Below are 21865 nucleotides of genomic sequence, written 5' to 3' on the forward strand. Positions count from 1 at the left end.
CTTCCTTCCTTCCTTCCTTCCTTCCTTCCTTCCTTCCTTCCTTCCTTCCTTCCTTCCTTCCTTCCTCCCTCCCTCCCTCCCTCCCTCTCCCTCTCCCTTTCGCTCTCTCTCTCTTTCCTTTTTGTAACCCTATGCCTCTAACTTCTCCCCCACTCACCATTGTTTTCATATGTAAGATTGCATTCAAACACAAAGGTATAAATTAATAACATTTGATCAAAGAAATATTTTAAAAACCAAGGAATTTATTGGATCAATAAAAATTTATGAAATGAAATTTCCCAGATACTGTCTTGCGTGTAATAAATGGAGTTCCCTGGGTTAGACAAACAGCTAGGAGACTTGGGTTGAATTCTCTAATTTGCCATATGACATTGCACAAATCAATTAACTTTTCTGTTAGTATTATTGTGAAAAAATATTTTTTCATCACAAATCTGAATGCTTTAATAAGTTAAGTGCTGCACACTGTCTAGCTCTATACTTTTATATATTTGAAAATATCTTTTATTGATTTATATGTGAACATATAAAAACCCCTCCCCCACACACATACACATACAATAAAGTGTAAGCTCCTTAAGAATAGGGATTGTTTCATTCTTGTATTTGTGTACCTAATGTCTAACATGGTGCCTAGTATACAGTAGGTGCTTAATAAATGCTTGTTGGTTGATTGATGAGTTGTGGCAAAATGAGACAATTATTCAGATAGCTACTATTAAAAAAAAGTTTCATTTGAACTATCCAAAGAATCAAGCAAGATGTTTGATTTTTTTCTTTTGAGTTATTTGGAAAATTGTCTCAATTCTTCATTTACAACCCTATGAGTAGAGAATTAGCTTAACTCTACCTCTCACCATGCTATGAAATTTAGAATACTAGAGACCCTATAATGGCATCTCAATATCTCATGGGATGGCCATTTATTTAAAATGATTTTGTGAATGTTGTGACATCTCTCTCCTGAGAGCTTGGTAATCAGTAATAGAATAGGAGAATATAGAGGGAAAACCTGAATTCTAGTCTAGGTTCTGCCACTAGCCAGCTATATGTCCTAGACAAAGAATAGAATATTTCTAGACCTCAGATTCCTTGTCTTTTAAATGAGGAGGTTAACATAGCTCAGCAGTTCTCAAGTGTTTTGGTCTCAGGACCCCTCTATACTCTTAAAAATTATTGAGGATCCCAAAGAGCTTTTGTTTATGTGCATCATCTCTATTTATATTGATTGTGTTAGAGATGAAAACATTTTAGCAATATTATTAAAATAGTTTTGAACTCACAGACTCCCTGAAAGGGTATCAGGGACCTCCAGAGGTTCCCAGATCACACTTTAAGAGAAAATAGCCTAGGGGCAGCTAGGTGAAGCAGTAAATAGAACACTGGCCCTGGAGTCAGGAGGACCTGAGTTCAAATCCGACCTCAGACACTTAACACTTACTAGCCATGTGACCTTAGGTAAGTCACAACCCCAATTGCCCCTCCAAAAAAAAAAAAGCAAAAACAAAAAACCAGCCTAGAAGATTTTAAATTCCCTTTCTATCTCTTTTGAGATATCCCTGTAAACCTATAATTTATAAAAATTCCAAGTAATATTTAGAAGTTAAAAAACACAATTGCTTCCATGTGTATATGAACTGAAAGAAAGGAAAAGGGAAAAAGAATTTGAAAGAAAGAAATAGAAAGGTATGAAAGGATATGAGGATAAGGGTCAATAAATGGAATGAGAGAAATTCAATTTAATTCAACAAGTATTTAGTGACTGCCCACTACATACAAAATACAATGCTAAGGATTGGGCATACAGAAATGAAAGCAACACAGTCATTCCTCTCTATGAGCAGCATACAATTTGAAGGCAGTGCAGAGGAAGGATAGGCAAACTTGCACAAGGTGGAATATAATATGGACCAAGTGAGAGAGCCTGACAAAGAAATCTGAGGAAGGAGAGATGGCTTTCAGTTAATGGTGGGCAAAAGAGATAAAGGACGGATGAAGATTCAAGAGAGATCTCATGGTGAAAGGGGATTCCTAAGAGCACCAGGAAGAAAGAAAATTCCAACAGCCAAGGCTGAGGAAGGGATGCATTTCAATCATGGAAGAACCACCTGTGTGAATTCACAGGTGGGAGACAGTACAGCTATGTTGGTGAGTAGCTAGTAGTCACAACATCATAGCTATATAGATAAAAGAGACTTCAGAGTTCATTTAATTAAATCTCCTCATTTTACAGAGGAGAAAAAAAAACTGAGACCCCGATGAGAAGTGAAATAACTTTTCTAGGGTCTCCCAGAAGCAGGAGTTGAACCCACGTTCTTTATTCTTTGACTTTGATCCCAGTGTTCTTTCCATTGAATTAGACCATTCTTCCTATTGAATGATTATTGTTTTACTTTCGTTCAATTGCATCCAAGTCTTCATCACCCTATAGATCATAGTATGCCATGTTCTTCTCTCCTCCACTATCTCCCAAAGTCTGTCCAAGCTAATGTTCATTGCTTCCATGATGCTATCTACCCATCTTATCCTCTGCATTCTCTTTCCCTTTTGCCTTCAATCTTTCCCAACATCAAGGTCTTTTCCAAAGAGTCCTATCTTCTCATTATGTGGACAGAGTATTTAATCTTCAACTTCAGTATTTTTCCTTGCAATGAGTAATCGAAGTTAATTTCTTTAAGTATTGATTGATATGAGCTCCTTTCTGTCCAAGTGACTCTCAAAAGCCTTCTCCAGCACCACAATTCAAAAACATCAATTCTTTGGCACTCAGCTTTTCTTATAGTCTCACAGGCATACATTATTATTAGAAAAATCATAGCTTGACGATATGCACCTTTGTTGGCAAGGTGATGTCTCTGCTTTTTAGCATGCTGTCCAGATTTTCCATAGCTTTCCTTCCAAGGAGCAAGTATTTATTGAATTAGTTTATTATAATAGCCCAGAGGAACTAGAACATTAATTATATATTTTAAAATTCTTTTTAGATTTTTCTTTTTTTGCTTTTTGGAGGTGGAAAGGTAGGACAATTGGGGTTAAGTGACTTGCCCAAGGTCACACGGCTAGTTTTGTGTCTGAGGCCGGATTTGAACTCAGGTCCTCCTGACTCCAGGGCCACTGCTCTATTCACTGTACCAACCTAGCTGCTCTGAGCATTAATTATATTAAAGGGAAGTACCCTGAAATTAGGTTAGGAATATTTCTCAAGAAAATTATTGCTAGACTTTAAATACTCATTTGCTTTTAAATGACAAGCTGTGCTGGGCTAGAAAATTGGTTGGGGGAGAGAGAGGGCATAGGGATCAGAAAGAGATATGAAACACTAGGCCTTGTACTTTTACTTAAACCATATTACATCTAGTGCCATACCTAATGACTTTGAAGAGTGCCTTTTAGAGGGCCATGATTATAGAAATATAAATTTTTTTCTTTCCACGCTATACATTTACTCAACATTAAAGTAACATACAGAACTTACTATGGTGCTTGGCATGTATTAGATGCTTAATAAATGTTTACCAATCAAATGAACATACTTTCCAATCATTCATCTGAATTGTTAATAAACTGCTTATTATAATTACAGGGATATAGTGGGGTACAAGCAGTAGTCTGAGAGGAGGGAAGGAAGGTGTGCATCCCACCTTTGGGGAACAGGTTACTTAGAGGCTCAAATAGCTGATGGGATGTCATATATGAGGAATAGGAAAAAAAACAGTTTGGCTGTACCACAGAGTGCATGAAAGGGAGTCATGTAAAATAAACCTGGAAAGGTATTTTGGAATCAAGCTTTGAAGGACTCTAAATGCCAAACAGCAAAATCTGCATCTGATCCTAGCGAAGTTTTAAGAAATCTTTGAAGCTGATTGAGCAGAGCAGTGACATGGTCAGAACTGTCTTTCAGGATGCACCAAAGACATAATGGGGTCACAAAGAGTCAGACATGACTGAATAACAAATGTTTTTAATAGTTCATAGACACCAGTATGACACTGAGATCTGTTATCCTTCACCCTCATTACGCAACTAGCCTATGTAATTTTCCATTAAGACCTGTTTTTGAGGATGCTTTTTATACAGGGATATGTTGGTAAATGTTTAACAGGCTGGGGGCAGCAGAGAAGGGGATGGGGGATGTACCCATAGCAACTTTAAAGTTTAATCTGCATTATTCACATCTCTACATCAACTTTTTAAGTCTGGGCAATCAACAAAACAATAAATCAAGCCTTGATTTATAGCATTTACTTGCTTTATGCATTAACTTCAACATTGGTATGGTGATCCCCTGGAAGTGGAGGCCACCAGGTTGTCTAAAGAAGGGCAACCAGACTGGATCAGAAACAAAGCAGATCAAAGTTACAATGCTGATCAGAGTGGGATTAGGCCCATGAGTAACCCCTGTACTTCAAGCCTGGACAAGCTAGAAGACATATTCCTTTTGTATTTTTATATATATTTTTGCCTTTTGGAGGAGGTAAGGCAGGGCCATTGCCCAAGGTCACACAGCTAGTAATAGTTAAGTGTTGAATAATTGTTAAGGCCGAATTTGAACTCAGGTCCTCCTGACTCCAGGGCCTATACTCTATTCACTGCACCACCTAGCCGCCTCCTTTTATTTTATTTTTTTTTAAAGACATATTCCTCAAAAAAAAATTTCTTTGATCAATTACATAAGTATAGACTGTGGGAAATTGGCTTAATAGCAGTTTGTGGGAATAAGACTTAGAGGTCTGATTGATTATAAACTCTTTAGGAGCCAACAGTACCGTGTTTCCCCGATAATAAGACCTATCCCGAAAATAAGTCCTCCCCTTACTGTGTAAGATTCCTCTAAAATAAGCCCTCCCCCGAAAATAAGCCCTATTGAGATTGCTACTGTAGTGAAGGTGATCCCCTGCGCTACATGCTACATTATGGTACCCTCTGTATGCACCGTTCCCTCCCCGAAACGCACGCCACGCTCCGAGCTGCATCCAATCAGAGCTACATCAGTGAGCGGGTCATCCTGTTCTTTATTGAATTCATTATTGAATAAAGGTACATTTTTTTGTTCACATTTACCTGTTTATTAAAATTGCTGTCAATGTTCATTAAAATAAGCCCTCCCCTGAAAATAAGCCCTCTGGTGTTTTTCTGTCCAAAAAATTAATAAGACAGTGTCTTATTATCGGGGAAACACGGTATGATATCGCTACTTAAAAAGAAAAAAAAAAGCTAATGCAATTTTAGGTTGCATTAATCCACAAGTAGTTTCCACACCAATGCTAGAATTTTGCATCTAGTTTAGAATACCAGTTTTATAGGAGACATTTTCAAAGACGCTATATCCTGAAAACTGTAATGAGGATGGTGAGAAGTCTAGAAACTATCATAAAGCTGTTTCAGCTGGAGTAAAGAAGAACAAGGGAAGAGATATTTGAAGGCCTATGATGTGGATAAATCGAATAGACTTCCTTTATATAGCTTCAGGGAGAAGAGCTAGGACCAAAGAATATAAGTTTATTGGGTAGATTCCCTCTAGATAGCTGTGATTCAGTAGAGTTCATTCAACTTGGAGTGATAGACCCTGAGTCTGAATTCCTGTGCTTGTAACTTACTAGATAGCCCTGTGGCCTTGGGCAAGTCACTTAATTTCTCTAAGCCTGGATTGATTCATATGTAAAATAATGCGGTTAGACAAAAATATTTCTGAGACCTTGGGCTTTAAAGCTATGATTCCATGATCTTATGAGAGTTATCCTTCCTTGAAAACTAGTGAGCTCCTTGGCAATGGAAATATTTCGGCACCAGCTGACAAGAGTGTTGTAGAGAAAATTCCTACAGTTGGTGAAAGGAAGAACACTAGATAATAATAATTCCCCCCATTAGATTGTAAGCTCCTTGAGAAGTTATTTTATACTTTTTTGGTATCCCCAGTACTTAGCATAGTACCTGCCTCATAGTAGGCTCTTAATAATAAACATTTATTTATTAATAATAAGCCCGGGTCAGTTCTTTTTTTCTTGCAGTAACTCATTAGATTAAGCAATAGTGAGGTGTCATACCTTTTATGGAAAATGAGAAACTATATGAAAAATTAAAAGAATTTCTCATTTGAAAGGCATTTATTTAAGATTCAAATGGCCATTGTCTCTTAGAGAGAGGATTTATTGGAGGTTTAACATAATACCTTTACATAGCAAATATTCTTGTTTTTTTAAAAGACAACTCCAGTTTTTGCTTAAATTTTATATAATAAAAGTAGCTGGCATTTATATAGCTCTTTAAGGGTTATAAAGCATATTATTATTTCTCATCCTACCCTCACAGCAATCCTGGGAGCGTGGTGCTATTTTACATTTCCCATTTTACAGATGAGGAAACTGAGGCAGACAGAAATAAAGGGGCCCATGAAGCTAGTGTCTGAGGCTGGATTTGACTTTGGGCCTTCTTGTGGTTCTGGGTCTAGCACTCTATCATTAGCCACCTGTTGGCCTATATATATGTAAACATCTATGGATCGTTTTTTTTTTTTTAAATTAAGTGTCACGTGGCCCACTGATAAGGGGAAATGTCTGGGTCATGGGATTTTAAAGCTGGAAGGGAATTTAAAGCTTCTTTAGTCCAATCTGCTAACTTACAGATAAGGAAACTGAATACCAGAGAATGGAGTGATCTACAGATAGTAAGGGCCAGAGTCAAAATACAACTGAGGATGAACCTAGGAATCTTCTCTTTGCCTATCTATGACATACCACATATGTGCCAGGCAAGACAACTTGTGAAGAACATGCTACAAATCTTGATGTGTTAGAGAATGTAAAGGACTAATTATTTCTCTAGAACAGTGTTTTCCAACCACTGAACCCCATTAAAGATCAGTGATAAATGTTTGCCATTTTCCAAAATTTGACTACCAGATATGCCCACTACTTAGAGTTTGGGAACTTAAAAGACTAATTCCTGCTCCCAGCAACCCTAGCAGAGGGCAGAGAACTCCAACATGGAAAATTTGCATATTTTGCCAGATTAGCACTGTAGTTTGGACTGCAAAACATTGTACTATACCCCAAAATGAACCCTAATTATACTCTACTAAATTATTCATAAGTGGTATTTGGCGGTGCAACACAATAATAGCCAGCATTTGCATAGCACTTTAAATTTTGCAAAGTACAATTTGATCAATACAGATAGAGGTACGGTAGAACCTTTATGGCCCCCATTGTTAACCTTTACTGCCATCTAGTGTATCCAGGGCATTACTACAACTCAGTATTGTATCATAATAATGTATCCTATAGAGATTGAGGTGGGTTTCTGTCTCAATTTTTACTGGTCTCTAGTCCACAGAATTTTAAAAAAATGTTTTAAATAAATTGAAGACTATAATTAATTAAAAGAAAATAGATATAATAGACGTAGCTTTTCAGTTCATTTGAAAAAAGAAAGTGGAGCTAAATCTAAACTGTTCAATTCATCTACTTTAAAATTTAAGAACTAGGAAAAATATATACCTATTTGCTACATATCATTGTAATTTAAGATAGAGAGAATGAAGCATATAGTGAGGGGTGAGAAAACAGAGAAAAAAGAGAAGCAGGGAAAATAAAAAAGATAATAAATAAAAGAGGAAGGTGAAATAGAGAATACTAGATAGAGAAAGAAAAGACTAGAATGGGTTTTGAATGCCAGATTCCTCTTCTAGCAGTCCCTACTCTCTGCACCCTTCACTGAAATGCCTATTCCACCCTGACCTTGTTACTGTTTAAAATCCTTTCTGTCCTCCCACCTTCAAAATCTTTGCACCAACTTAGAAGAAAAAAAAATAAAGATAGAACAACAGTACTGAACATTTCTATGGGACATCCAACATGATATGTTGTCAAGTCTGAAAAAATAAGAAATGAAAAAGATGTTGACTCTATTACCATTTCTTAGAGAAGTTTCCTGAGGCAAAATAGTTTTAATTTTGAAGAGGTGGACTGGTTAAATCATCTTAGTTGGCAGATGTAAAAATGTGGCATCCAAGGCAATACAGAGTAGAAGCATATTAACAAAACATTATGGAAGAGAAAAATGGAATATTATGAGCAATGTCACTGTACAAAACAATAAAATCAGTTGAAAGGAAAGCAAACTTGTAATGAACCTAGCATCGGATCTAATTTAGTTGATTCCAAGAGCATATAGAGGTGAAATCAAAAGGAAGTAACAAAGAAACATGAAATGGAACAGATCTGCTAGTCTTTTAATATCAACCTATTCATATCAGTGATGAGAATGGAACTGTCATTTAGACATTAACCCTCATTCACCCAATATACTCTAGGAGGGGGTATCAGTGACTCTTAATGGAAGAAGTGGTTAGACTTGACAAAATACATACAGAAAAAAACCCATCCATACTAGAGAGATCATAATTTTTAATTCACCTAAGAATCCTCAATATTTTTTTAAGTATGGATATGTAACTGTGATAAATGCTTTGGGGTTAGGAGAAGGTGGGTCAGATCTCTGATTCCATTAGTATTGGAATCATCCTAGTGTATAAACTTTCTCCATTGATAAAGACGAGCCACTTATCAGTAGCTTAGTCTGAAAGAATTGAATGGGTCACTGAGAAAATTGTCAGTCAGACAACAAATATTTATTTGGGCTTATCCTGATTTTCTGAAAAATAGGCTTAATGGTTCAGAGGTTATAAAAATCAGACTAGTGACCTCAATTTGCTCTCAGTACCACGGACAGCAGAAATTCCAGTTCAGCTATACAAAAGTACAGAAACAAAAAACAAAAGCCTCAACAACTTGTATCTTTCCTTATGCTGCTAATTGCCAATCAGAAAAGTTCTATATTTGTGAGTATCTTAAATATAATTTAAGCATCCTATAGGCAGGAATCAAGCCTTTTTCTTTGTATTCCACAAATAACCTACCACAGTGCTTTGCCCATAGCAGGTGCTCAGTAAATGTTGAATTGCATTACATATTAACTTCAGGGACCAGCTAATAATAGATTTAAATGAAAAGATGGGGGAAATTAAAACATGATGAAGATTTATGGTTTTAAGACTAGATGTATTTGTTGAAGGATAGACAGGACCAAATGGAAACCAGCTGCTTCATAGACCACTTCCGCTGAGTTTGAACATTTCACATTGTTGACCCTGAATCTCACTTCTTCTCCTCTGAAGAGTGCTGCAATTTCCACTGTCATCAAGTATGGGTGTATAGACACATATACATATGTATGCATGTATATGTATACATACAGGTTCAATCCTGGCTCTGCAACTTACTACCAGTATGAACCTGGACAAATTAACTACCAACCCTCTCTGGGCCTCAATTTCCTCATCTGTAAAATTGGGAAGGGTTTGGACTAGAAGACTTTTGAAATCCCTTTCAGCTTAAAATCTGTGATCTTATAATATGAGGTTATGTCAACCATCATTTGTAACAAGACAGGATATTGGGGAAATAACAAAATGCCATCCCTCATGCCAAATGAAGGTTAGCTGATCATTTCTTGGCCAATTCTTGGGGGCCAGCATGTCTGCCCATAGTTTAAGTTCATGACAGCTTCTAGCTTTTCCCAAGACAGTCTCTGGCCTTTAAGGTTTGCTGTGTAGACTGCTGCACAATGAATTGTAAGATGAGATACTATATATGTGGGAGGTATAAGATTAGATGTTTATTTGCTTATGTTGCCAAGAACAGAGATGAGCAAGCATTTGACTAGGGATTTAAATTAGATTTTTTTTTCCCTATGTCCTTGGATGGTGTAGTACAAACACCGTAGGTTTGGAGTCAGAAGATCCATGCTGTGACCATAGAGGCTGAACCTCTCATTGAGCAGGCAGAAAAACTGTCTGTCCTAGAGGTACTTCAACTTTTTTAGCCATTGATCATTTTCATTTTGGCAATTAATCTCCTCTCACTGGTAGGATGAGGCAAGGTCTGGCTAATGGCATCATAAATTAAAGTGGAATGAAACAGGGCGGGGGGAGGGGGGCAGGGAGTGAACCATATTAGAGTGAACTTGAGGGGGAATAGGGCTTAGTTGAACAGGAATGAAGTTTATGTTGAAATACAAAATGTGGCATATAAAATGGAATATCAGTTACGTCTAATGACTAAAAGGGTGATTGAATGACAAGCAAGGATTGCTTCATTCTTTGTGCTTATATCCCTAGTGCCGATATCTGGCACATAGTGGGCTCTTAATAAATATTTGTTGATTGACTGATTAAATAAGCCAAGGGAAATGAGTAACTTCTCTTCAAGGCACAAATGCATTCATTATTTTAAAGTTGTACTGTTTTCCTTCCAGGTTCCTCGGGCCCAAAATATTCATCTCTCATCACATCCTTTTGCCATGCTAACAGCCTCTAAGGCAGTAGAACACGCACAGAAACAAAGTAAGTTTAGTTATTCTCATCTCACCCTCAATTTTTAAAAAAAAATCCATTTTAAAATAAATTTTTCCAGTTTTCAACAAACATTTATTAAGTATCTACGATGTGCCAGGAACTCTAAGGGCTACGAACACAATTAATAAAAAGATGGTCCCTGCCCTCAGGAAGCTTGCAATCTAATGCAGGGAGACAACACAGAAAAGGAGGCAGGAAAGCAGGAGGGAAGGGAGAGACCAGGGGAGTCTAGTGAAGGAGCATTTTGTCCAACTGAGTTGAAACCAGGGAAAGCAGCAGATGCAGAGTACAGTGAACTGAAAAGCCCAGTCTCTGTCCTCTATAAAGAAAATTAGCAGGCAGAGTTTGATAGTCTGCTAGTCCTCCAAAAAAAGGAGAGAGGAGGCCAAGGGAGTCAATCACGGCTTGAGTTGGGTATAGAAATGATGAGCTTAACCAGTCACAGGTATCTTCTTCTGTGGAGTTGAAACCAGGAAGGAATTTATTGACCACCTTCTATTTTTATATCATCTACACTTCATAATGTCTCTCCCTTCAAAAAATTCACCCTTCAGAACAAAGAATAAAAAAGAGTCAAAAGAAACCAACATATTGATAAAAATATGACATTATATACAGGATTCTAAGCTTTATCCCTCACCTTTCAAAGAAGTAGGAAGAAGTACTTTTTCATATCCCTTCTAATGCTTAGCCATTAACATTTCATATCATTTATTTTCAATTGTTTTGTTCTTTCCATTTACATTGTTGTACTCCTTATGTTCTCCTGGTCCTGTTTATTTCGTTTTTCACTAGTTCATATAAGTCTTTCTACTTTTCTCTGAATTCATCATGTTTGTCACTTCTTACCACACAGAAATATACCAGGGGTGGGGAACCTGAAGCCTCAAGGCCATGTGTGGCCCTCTAAGTCCTCAAGTGCAGTCCTTTGACTAAATCCAAACTTCACAGAACAAATCCCCTTAATAAAAGGATTTGTTCTGTAAAACTTAGACTCAGTCAAAAGTCCGTACCCAAGGACCTAGAAGGTCTCATGTGTTCTCCACCCCTGGTAATATGCCATTCATGTATCCCAATAGGATTAGCCATTCCCCAATCAATGGACATTGTTCTTTGCTACAACAAAAAGTGTTGCTATGAATATTTTGCTATATACAGAGCCATTCCTTTTTTTTTTTTTTTTGTCATTGAGCTCCTTGTTTCCCTTTATTTTAAAAGAAAAGGTAAGGCAATAATTTTATGAATTAAACTAAAAGTTTGTAGGCAATTAGACTTTCACTAGCTAACCCTAGATGATTTGAGGGAGCAGATTCACAAATATTACCTCTTTTTCCCATTACCTATAGCAGAGGGAAATTATCTATCAGAGCTACTGAAAATGAAACTAAAACATTTTCGATGTGTGAGGTAGTCATTTTCCAGTAGCATTACATACTATACTGGCCTCCCAAAAGAGCGCTATACTCATGCCTTGTCATCGAATGGAAGTGAACCTGGATTTTTTTAAGCCTGTATCAGAAGACAACTGGCAGGTATTACTAACTTGGAAAAACTTTAAGCCTAATGAAAGACCAGCTTAGGTCTGTGCTAGAAGTTCATCCCCAAAGGATTGGCAATCTCAGCAATGAGTGTTTGAACTATTGTCATTCAAGAAACTGTCTCTTCAGGGGTGGAAAGATTGCTGTCTGTGTCAATGGAGGCAGCACCCTCCATCAATGGAGTCACAAATTTTTGATGTATTAAATTACCGTATGCAGATTCATATGTATTAGAGTACCATGTATAGATAAAGCACCATTGTATAGTCATCATATATGTCCCTAGGTGTCAAGTTACGAAGGAGAATAGCCCACAGAAATGCCACCAGCAGCTCAATAACAGCAAAGTCAATGGAGCCAAAGTCAGCAAAAAGATCAGAAAACCAGCCAAAGACAAAAGTAAGTCTGGAAACCCAAAGTGGAAGCTATTAAACTATTACTTATTATTATTTATTGGAAACTATCATGAAACTATTGCTAAAGTGTTGAAGAAAAGCGGACTGAATCTCAGCTTTTAAGTATTCCTGAGAGGCACAATGTAGAAGCCAATTCACAGCCTTAAAGTCAGAAAGATTTACGTTCAAGTTCTTAATTTGACACTTATAGATGTATAACTGTGTGCAAGTGTCAGCATCTCAGTGCCTTGGACATCTAAGACTATAAATTGAAAAGAAGGTGCTAATCTGCATCATAGGAGGAGTTTCCTTACCTGAGAGTTCCCCATACCAATGAAATCATGTCTAGTCCCCATTAACATTTATGTATTTCATCTCCCTGAATGTATTTTTCTTTAATTGACATTACCTTATTCCTACTTACAGGTCTGAAGAAATGGCTTGACTTAAACTTAATGTGTTGCTTTATTTAGCTAATAATAATATATAATATTTATCTAGTGCTTATAGGTCTATCATAGTGGTTGGAGAATTGGACTTGAAGTGGGAAAAACCTGGGTTCAAGTCTTACCTCTGATCTCTACTGGCAGTGGGGCATTGGGCAAGTCATACAAGCATCTCAGTGCTCTAAACAACTCTCTAAGACAGCAAGTTGAAGAGAAGTGCTGATCTGCATTGGCAGAAAAAGTTTCCTCACCTAGAAATTCCTTATACTAATGGTTTCATTCTCTATCCTTTAAGGTTTGCAAAGTGTTTTATGTATATTATATCAATGGAACCTCAAAACAATTCTAAGAGGTCGTTGCTACTATTATCACTGTTTTACAGATGGGGAAACTGAGGCCAAGAGAAGTTAAGTGATTTGCCAAAGGTGACCCAGTCAGCATATGTCAGAGCCATGATTTGAACCATAGTATACCTGACTCCAAGGCCTATTTTCTATCCACTTCCCCATCTCTGCCAATTTGTTGAATTGAACTGAAAGGTAGTTACAAGTAACAGAGCCCTCAATATCCTTTCTTCAACAAACAGTCCAGTGGAAGAAAGAAAGAACTTTACATTTTCTCTACATTTGATGCCCTTCCACCTTTTTAAATAACGGTAGTGTTTTATGTCTTACTTTCATCCAACCTAGAAGCAAATTTAAAGCCATCATCTCAACCATTCAAATTGAGGTGCTTCTTTAGTAGACCAGTTTCCTTGTGTCCCGCAGGTCTCCAAGGAAGCTGAAACTTGGGATCAAAGCCACAAGAGGACTGATGACCAAAGACACGATAAAAAAAATAATATCTGAGAAGACAAAACCTTGTGCACACCTCTTTCCATAGATACCAACTCCAAACAACACCAGCCTTGCCCTGATGCTGTACATGTGTGTTTTCTGCTATTTTGTTGTTGTTTTCTAGAAAAATGCTCTTTCTCTAACTCAGGTTATTCAAATAGGTGTGGGCCTGGCCCTGCTGAGTGATTTGTTGGCAAAGCATGGGCCTAGTCTGCTCTATGCAGATATCCTAGCACTATGAAGTTCCATTTGAATAGATTTCCCTCTAATCACTTGCTGTTTGTACTTCTTTCCCTTTGCTTTGTATCTTGGCACATTTCAAATGCTTGGCACATTCTTCAAACACTAACCTCTGAATGTTCTTTTCCTCTCATAGGAATGGGAGAGTAAGACACTTAATTTTCCCAAGTAAAAGTTACAACTCCAAAAGGAAGAGAACAAATGCTTTTTTGCTTCTAATGTGTTTTAAGGTAGATATATTTACTCAATGATTGTTCATAATAAAGTACATATCAAAGATATTTGGGTGTTGACTTTTTTCAACAAAATTTTACGGGGACAAAGTTCTGGTATTAAGAAAATAATAGTTGTTAGTTTGTTCAGAAGGCAAATGAGATCAGACACTAGCTGATTTTCCAAACTAGCCAAATGGCTAAAGAATCAACTTACAAGGAATTCTCAAATGAAATGCCCCTGGGATCTGTGCTTGGCCCTATATGTCATCATTTTTGTCAGTGACTTGGACTTAGACATAGATGGCATGACACAAAGCTGAGAAAGATGACTAATAAACTGGATAATAGAGTAAAGAACAAAAAGGTCTTATTTTCAGAGGACATCTCATTGTGTCACTTTTGCTAATTAATGGAGAAGTCAGTTACCTAAGTTCTGTGTTTCTCAGGTAACTCCTTAGGATTTATCTATCATGTCTTATCTATGGATTGATGAAGAGAGTCCTTCCATAAGTAGTTCCCCAGTATTAAAATGCCATTTTTTCAAACCTAATAATAGTCTTTAAAGAGGATTTCTGAGAAGACATGAAATTCTGCGAAGATTTCAACCATTTACTATTTATAGATCTTCATTTGCTGTTAAAAAAAAAAAGGCATTCTTTGCTACCATTAGCAAACCTATCCCTTAAGAACTAAACTAGAAATGGGTCTAGATAACAAATGTTAGCCTTGAATGTGTGCCCGTTTCTTTCTGCATGAAAAATTTCACTAGCATATAAAAAAATATATCTATGGGGTTAACCTTTGGTTGAAAGTGACATGGTAATATTTTTTATGTGCATAGTCACAGATGAAAACTCCATTAGAGTTTATTTTTCCCAGAGTGTGACAGTCTTAGAACACAATGGAAGATTACTTGTTCCATGAACTACACTTGGAGAACAAGATAGGAACAAGTAGCAATGAATTACCAAACTACAGCTGAGAAACTCTGGTAAGTGTGCCGCTTGACAGAAATGTAACTAGTTGGCTTTCCAGCACATGGATACATTTCCTTATAATTACTTGCTATTTTGTACTTTTATCCCTTTGCTTCTATGCTGCCCTAAGAAAAACCCACAGATCCAAAGGTGTGTAGGTGTATAGGTGGTGTTCCCATGGTTATAATTTTAACCTGCAGCTTAAAGACTATTTACATAAGATCCTGGTCTTCTCAAAGAGTATCTGGAATGAAATGTCTTTTCTCTTGAATCTAGAAGCCATACTAGGATCTCTCGTCTCTTCCAGGCTCTTGCCATTTCTGCGCTGATACAGCAACAGAGCATTAAATAATCAATCTTCACCAGTGAGGAGAGATTTGTGCAAGTGAATTTTGAGCCATGGATTACATAACATTGGTAAAAGTGACTAACTTTTTTGGGCAAGATTTTTTTTTAATCTAGTAGACCAGGGAAATACTACAGATACAGTTTACTTCAACCTTAGCAAAGCATTTAATGAAATCTCTCAAGCTATTATTTTGAAGAAGATGAAGAGATGTGATCTAGCCAAGTATCAGTACAAGTAGATAGATTCCAAACTAGCCAAATGGCTAAAGAACAAATTTGCAAGAAATTCTTGAAAGAAATACCCCTGAGATTTATGCTTGGGCCTGTACTAGTTACCATTTTTGTCAGTGGCTTGGACTGAGGTATAGATGGCATAACACAAAGCTGAGAAAAATGAGTAATGAACTAGAAAATGGAATTAAGACCAAAAAGTTCTTGATAGTCTAGAACATAGGAACAAATCTATTAAGATGAAATCTAAAGGCAATAAATATAAAGTCTTATACTGTGTTAAAAAAAATCAACTTCATAAATACAAAATGGGGGAATGTGGCTATACAGGTCATCTGAGAAAGAGATTAGTGTTTCAATGTATTGTTAACTCAATGTGACTGAACAGAATTATAGGGCAAATGAAAAAGCTAATAATGATCTTGGTTTTCTTCCCCTCTTTCTCCTCCCCTCTCCCCAAGACTGTGTGCAATCTGATGTAGGCTATGGAAGCAACAGCTTTAAAAGAGTAGTGGACCCTTATCTATGCAGTGACCAACCATGATTGCCAAGAACCAATGATGAGTCAGCCTACCTACCTCCTGACTGAGATGGTCGATGTAAAAATCAGAAGACATAGTTGTTTTTTTTCCAATGTAGTCAATGCATAAATTTGTTTTACTTGACTGTGCATATTGGTTACAAGGGTTTTGCCTTATGAGAGACAGAGTTTCTAGAAATAAAGAGATGATGATTCCACTGTTCACCATCCTAGTCAGACTAAATCTATAGTATCATGGTTCATTATGGGGGCCACATTTTAGAAAGGACATTAATAAGCTAGTTTACTAGCTCAAGCTTTCACAGTGGCAAAGACAAAGACCCACAGAACTGAGATAGTTCTTGGAGTCACAAAATAAAATTTTCTATCAGTCACAAAACTTGTGTTTTGCCTCATTAGACAGTTGGTGTTGGTAGTTGGAGAGCCTGGGATGTGGTCTGTGAACAGCAGAAGAAGGGACAATGTATTAGGCTGAACCTGGGAGCTGGGGCATTCTTAGGAGAAGCACATCTAGCAAACTCATTTCTTTGTGTCCTTGCTTCCTGCTATGAATACTTTTCCAGCACTCTCTAACATTACCCCCTTTCTCAGATAAAGAAAGAGGGCTGCATTTCTGAACCAAATGATGAGAAATGAAAGCAATTCTAGGGGCAGCTAGGTGGCTCAGAGAATAGAGCACTGGCCCTGGAGTCAGGAGGACCTGAGTTCAAATCCAGGCTCAGACAAGTAACACTTACTAGCCATGTGACCTTGGGCAAGTCACTTAACCCCAATTGCCCCTCCAAAAAAAAGCAAAAAAAAAAATAAAAGCAATTCAGACTATCTATGCTAATACTCCCCGAGATTTGCTAAGGGGAAAGTCCTGGATTTGGAATCTGAAGATGGGTTCTAATGGTGAAAGAAAATAGTTAATACCAGCTTGTGACCTTGGACAAATCATATAATCTCTGTGGACTGAAGTTTTCTCATCTCTACATTGTGTGTGTGTGTGTGGGGGGGGGGGTTGAATTACATGATCCAAATTCTAATTTAAACTTTCCAGCCAGATTAGACTACTTACCTTCCCAGTTCTCATCCTACCTCTCCCGCTTCTGCTCCCTTAACTCTAAATACCACCTGTTAAAATCTGTCCTTCCTTCAAGATCACATTCATGTCTCCTCTTCCATGAATCCTTATCTGACTCTTCTAGCTAAAAAGTAATCACTCTCCCCTACAAATTTCTTAAAGCACTTTGTGTGAATATCTTCACTATCTTTATCCTATTCTGCCTTATAACATAATTATTTGTGAATATATATGGTAGGAGCTATATTTGACATGTAGACTAGGCTAGTTTCATTTTTTCCCTTAAAAGGTTTTGAAACAACAGCTTAATTTTTAAAAATTAATCTATTTATTTTTAGTTTCCAATATTCACTTCCATAAGCTTTTGAGTTTCAAATTTTCTTTCCCTTCCTCTCCTCCCCTCTCCCCAAGACTGTGTGCAATCTGATGTAGGCTATGGAAGCAACAGCTTTAAAAGAGTAGTGGACCCTTATCTACGCAATGACCAACCATGATTGCCAAGAACTAATGATGAATCAGGCTACCTACCTCCTAACTGAGATGGTGGATGTAAAAATCAGAAGACATAGTTGCTTTTTTTTTTTCCAATGTAGTCAATGCATAAATTTGTTTTCCTTGACTGTGCATATTGGTTACAAGAGTTTTGACTTTCTTTTTTTTTCCCGTGATGGGGTAAAAGTGAGAGAAAAAAGAAATGAAAGACAAAAAAAAAGTATTGAAAATTATCACTAAGATTTACAGTATCTTACACCATTTACCAAGATAAGGACAAAATGGATATATGACCTAGCTATAAAGGGAGATATTGCAAGAAAATTTGAAGAACATGGAACATATTACTTATCAGTCTTATGGAGAGGTAAACAATTTATGAATAAACAAGAGACAGAAAAATGAGGGGTGAAATGGATAGTTTTTAATACATTAAATCAGACCTGCACAATTAGTAGACTTCTTTGGGCTGCTGATAGGTTACATTAGAGAAAGGCTGCCAATGGTTGGTTGCTGCAGATCACATGACAACCAGGAGAGTGTGCAGTGGTAACCTTATATTTTTTCTAGGCAGCCACAAGCAGCCCATGGGTCTTTTTTTGTGCAGACTGCATTAAATTAAAAAGGATTTGTACAATAAAACCAATGTAGCCAAGATCAGAAAGAAAGCAGAAATTTTGGGGAAAATTTTTATAGATAGTTTCTCAGGTGAAAGTCTCCTATCTCAAGTATATAAAGAGCTTTGTCAAATCTATAAGAATACGAGTCATTCCTCAATTGATAAATGATCAAAAGTTATGAACAGGCAGTTTTCTGATGAAGAAATCAAAACACCACATCAAAGCAATTATAAAAATGCTTTAAATCATTATTAAGTAGAGAAATGCAAATTAAAACAACTTTGAAATATCATTTTACACCTATCAAACTGTCTAAAATGACAGAAGAGGAAAGTGATAAATGTTGGAGGGGATGTGGAAAAATTGGGACACTAATTAACTGTTAATGGAACTGTGAACTGTTTTAACCATTTTGGAGAGTAATTTGGAATTATGTCCAAAGAGTTATAAAAATGCCTATGCCTTTCAAACTAGCTATTCCACTATTAGGTCTGTTTCCCAAGATGATTAGGGAAAAAGGAAAAGAATCCATATGTTCTAAAATATTTATAGCAGTTCTCTTTGTAGTAGCAAATTTCTCCGACTGGGGAATGGCTAAACAAGTTGTAGTACATGATCATGATGGAATACTACTGTGCTATAGGAAATAATGAGCTTGATTAATTTAGAAAAACATGGATAGACTTGTGCAAATAATGAAAAGTGAAATGAGCAGAACCATGAGAACACCGTATACAGTAATTGCAATATTGTTTTAAGAACAACTTTCAGTGACCAAGTCATTTTGACTATTATAAATACCCAAATTAACTTCAAAGGACCTATGAAGGAAGCTGCTATCTGTATCCAAAGAAAGAATTGATAAATAGAAGTATGGATATATATATATATATATGTGTGTATATGTATGTATGTATATATATGATAATGGTAGCCATGTCTGGGGCAGGAGGGGGGGGAAGTTATATGATAACTTTCTTATATATTTAAAAGGAAAAGCATGTTGTACATAATAAATTTTCAGTTCCATGGGCAAAAAGTAAAAAAATTTTTAAAACTTACAGTTATTGTCTCAAAGGAGTAAGACCTGAACTGCTGACATAACTACCTATTAGCCTAAATGCCAAAACCACTTCATGAAGAGGCAGGAGTAACCCTCTCCCTCCGACTTGAAACACACCAATAAGGCCAAAAGAAAGACAGGGAAGCTATGCTCAACTGATTCAATGCTGTATCCTTGCTGATTATCCTTTCCATACCATCGCTAAGTAAATCTTTTGTTAATTTCTAGGTGGTCTACAAGTCCTAGATGGCCTCTCATTATTTCAAACCTAAACCACCAGATAAATCTAGCACCACATCTTAGATTATAATTCTATTAGATTTTAAGCTCCTTGAGGGTAACAGCTCAGTCTTAAGTCATCATTATATCCCCAGCACCTAGCAGAGATGAATTGTTGGATTGTTAAATTCGTAACATGAATATAATTAGCTGAGTGCCATAAATGAAAGATCATTGTAAGTAAAAGGCTACCTATGTAATACAATTTAATTGATATATTGATAAGAATTTTTCTTGTTATAAAACAAGGATATCTTTACATGAATAATGATGTTTTAAGCCTATGTGCATTTTGTGAGTAATGCCATCTAAAAAGAATGAGACTGAGTTTGTCAAATCAATAAGTATTTTAAAAATAAAAACCCGCTATGAGCCAGGCATATCATGAATATAGCATTTGAGAGCAAATCCACTTAGCTAATTCAGGTTTTGCTTTATTTTTAAACTTGCTGCTTGAAAAAATCTGTTGGTATATGATAGGACAGGAGGCAGAAAACTGGATTATCAAGCATAACTGTCAAAATAGATCAAATAATAATAGTCATAATAGCTAGCATTTATATAACATTTTAAGGTTTGCAAAGTTCTGTACAAATATTATCTCATTTGATCCTCACAACAACCCTGGGCTGTAGATGCTATTATCCCCCCACTCCATTTTACAGATAAGGAAACTGAGGCATACAGGGGTTAAGTGACTTACCCAGGGTCATATAGCTAGTACATATCTGAAGCCAAATTTGAACTCAGATTTTCCTGATGCCTACCCAGAGTTTCATCCTCTGGGCCAAGTGGCTGCCTCACCAAATCCTTGTTAGTTTAAACTTACCCTTTCCCTCATTTGCTATTGCTAATGCCCTCCCTCCTCCTCCTCCCCAAATCACTTTGTATGTATTTTACATTTGCTTAACTATGTATATGTTGCTTTCTCTTAAAAATCATGTGTGAGTTCCTTGAGGACAGGGACTATATTTCATTTGGGGGTTTGTATCTCTAGTGCCTAGCACAATGCCCAATATATTATGGGTGTTTAGTAAATGCTTGTTAAACAAATGAATAAAAGAATGAATGAATTCCCATTGCCTGTATAGACAAATTCAAACCAGAAGTTCAGTTAAGATTTTGGATAAAATGATCAATTGATTTTTAAAGGGCAATAATGAATAGGCAGAATGGATTACATGACAGAGTAGTGGATGTGGAATCAGGAAGAGGTTGGTTCCTATCCCGCCTCAGACTTTATATCTAATGCTGACAAAGCCACTTCACCACTCGATGCTCCAGTTTCTTAATGTGTAAAAGGAATGGGGTTAGACTCAACACTCTCTGATCTTCGAAGCCTCTAGATATCTGAATGTGTAAGTTTGTTCGGGGAGGGAGGGATCGGGACCTGTGATTTCATTGCTGTACAGATGTGGCAACTCCTTCCATCAACGCAGATTGGCAACTGTGCTATAGTTTATAGTTCTAGAAAGCTGCCTGGGCAGAATTTAATCCAATTCTTCCTGTCTCCTATCCACTACATCAAGCTGCCTTCCAAAAGTTCAGACAATCCTACTCAAAATTCACCACTACATGGTTCATTCTGCTCCCTGCATTCTGTCTCCCTCTGTAGTCTTACTGATTAATGATGCATGTTTACTCATTGTCTCAGGTGACATATTCTGGACTCTCCAAAATTCACAGTTTCACCATAGGAATCACAATGCAGTTCTCCAAAGGTGAGAGTAACTCGTTGGGCTTCCCTACTGCCCAGTCCGCCCTTCAAGTCACTTAGGAATATGCCCATTCACGGGCTTTTGCTCCTGACTCAGCCTCAATGCAGACATAGCTCAGCCTCAGCAGTTTCTATAGGGACAGAACTCTAAATGAAGTCAGTCCGCTCAGGAAAACATGCGTCTCTATATGGCTGCATAGGATGAGAAGCTGGCCCATTGTGCCCAGCACCATAATGGCTGTGCTGACTTCAATAGCTTTCAGTGGGAGAGCAAGGCCAACTCGAAAGTACCAGAGAAAGCAAGAGGGAATCGGACAATGAACCCCCTGCCCTCATACAAGGAGGAAAAAAAAAGAAACAGGAAAATCCCCTCCCTGTCCACCACACTGGGCCTCTTTTGTGTTGTTCTTGCCGATGCAGCAACAGACTTGCTCTATATATACA

General features: G+C 37.1%; 1 protein-coding gene across 2 annotated transcripts in view; it reads left to right on the forward strand.

Annotated features, from left to right (window-relative positions):
* Window positions 1-14153, forward strand: part of CUNH2orf80 (chromosome unknown C2orf80 homolog) — a 27406-nt gene extending 13253 nt beyond the window's left edge. For both annotated transcript variants that reach the window (XM_069075105.1, XM_069075106.1), the window contains exons 7-9: window positions 10318-10405; window positions 12242-12354; window positions 13564-14153. In XM_069075105.1, coding sequence (XP_068931206.1) covers window positions 10318-10405; window positions 12242-12354; window positions 13564-13644 — 282 coding nt within the window. In that variant the 3' untranslated portion in view covers window positions 13645-14153. The remainder of the gene's footprint in view (window positions 1-10317; window positions 10406-12241; window positions 12355-13563) is intronic.
* The last annotated feature ends 7712 nt before the right edge of the window (window positions 14154-21865 follow it).

Source organism: Petaurus breviceps, unplaced genomic scaffold, assembly GCF_028583685.1.
Source record: "Petaurus breviceps papuanus isolate PSGF00001 unplaced genomic scaffold, PetGlider_PUasm1.0 90903, whole genome shotgun sequence".
In the NCBI taxonomy this organism is placed as follows: Eukaryota; Metazoa; Chordata; class Mammalia; order Diprotodontia; family Petauridae; genus Petaurus; species Petaurus breviceps.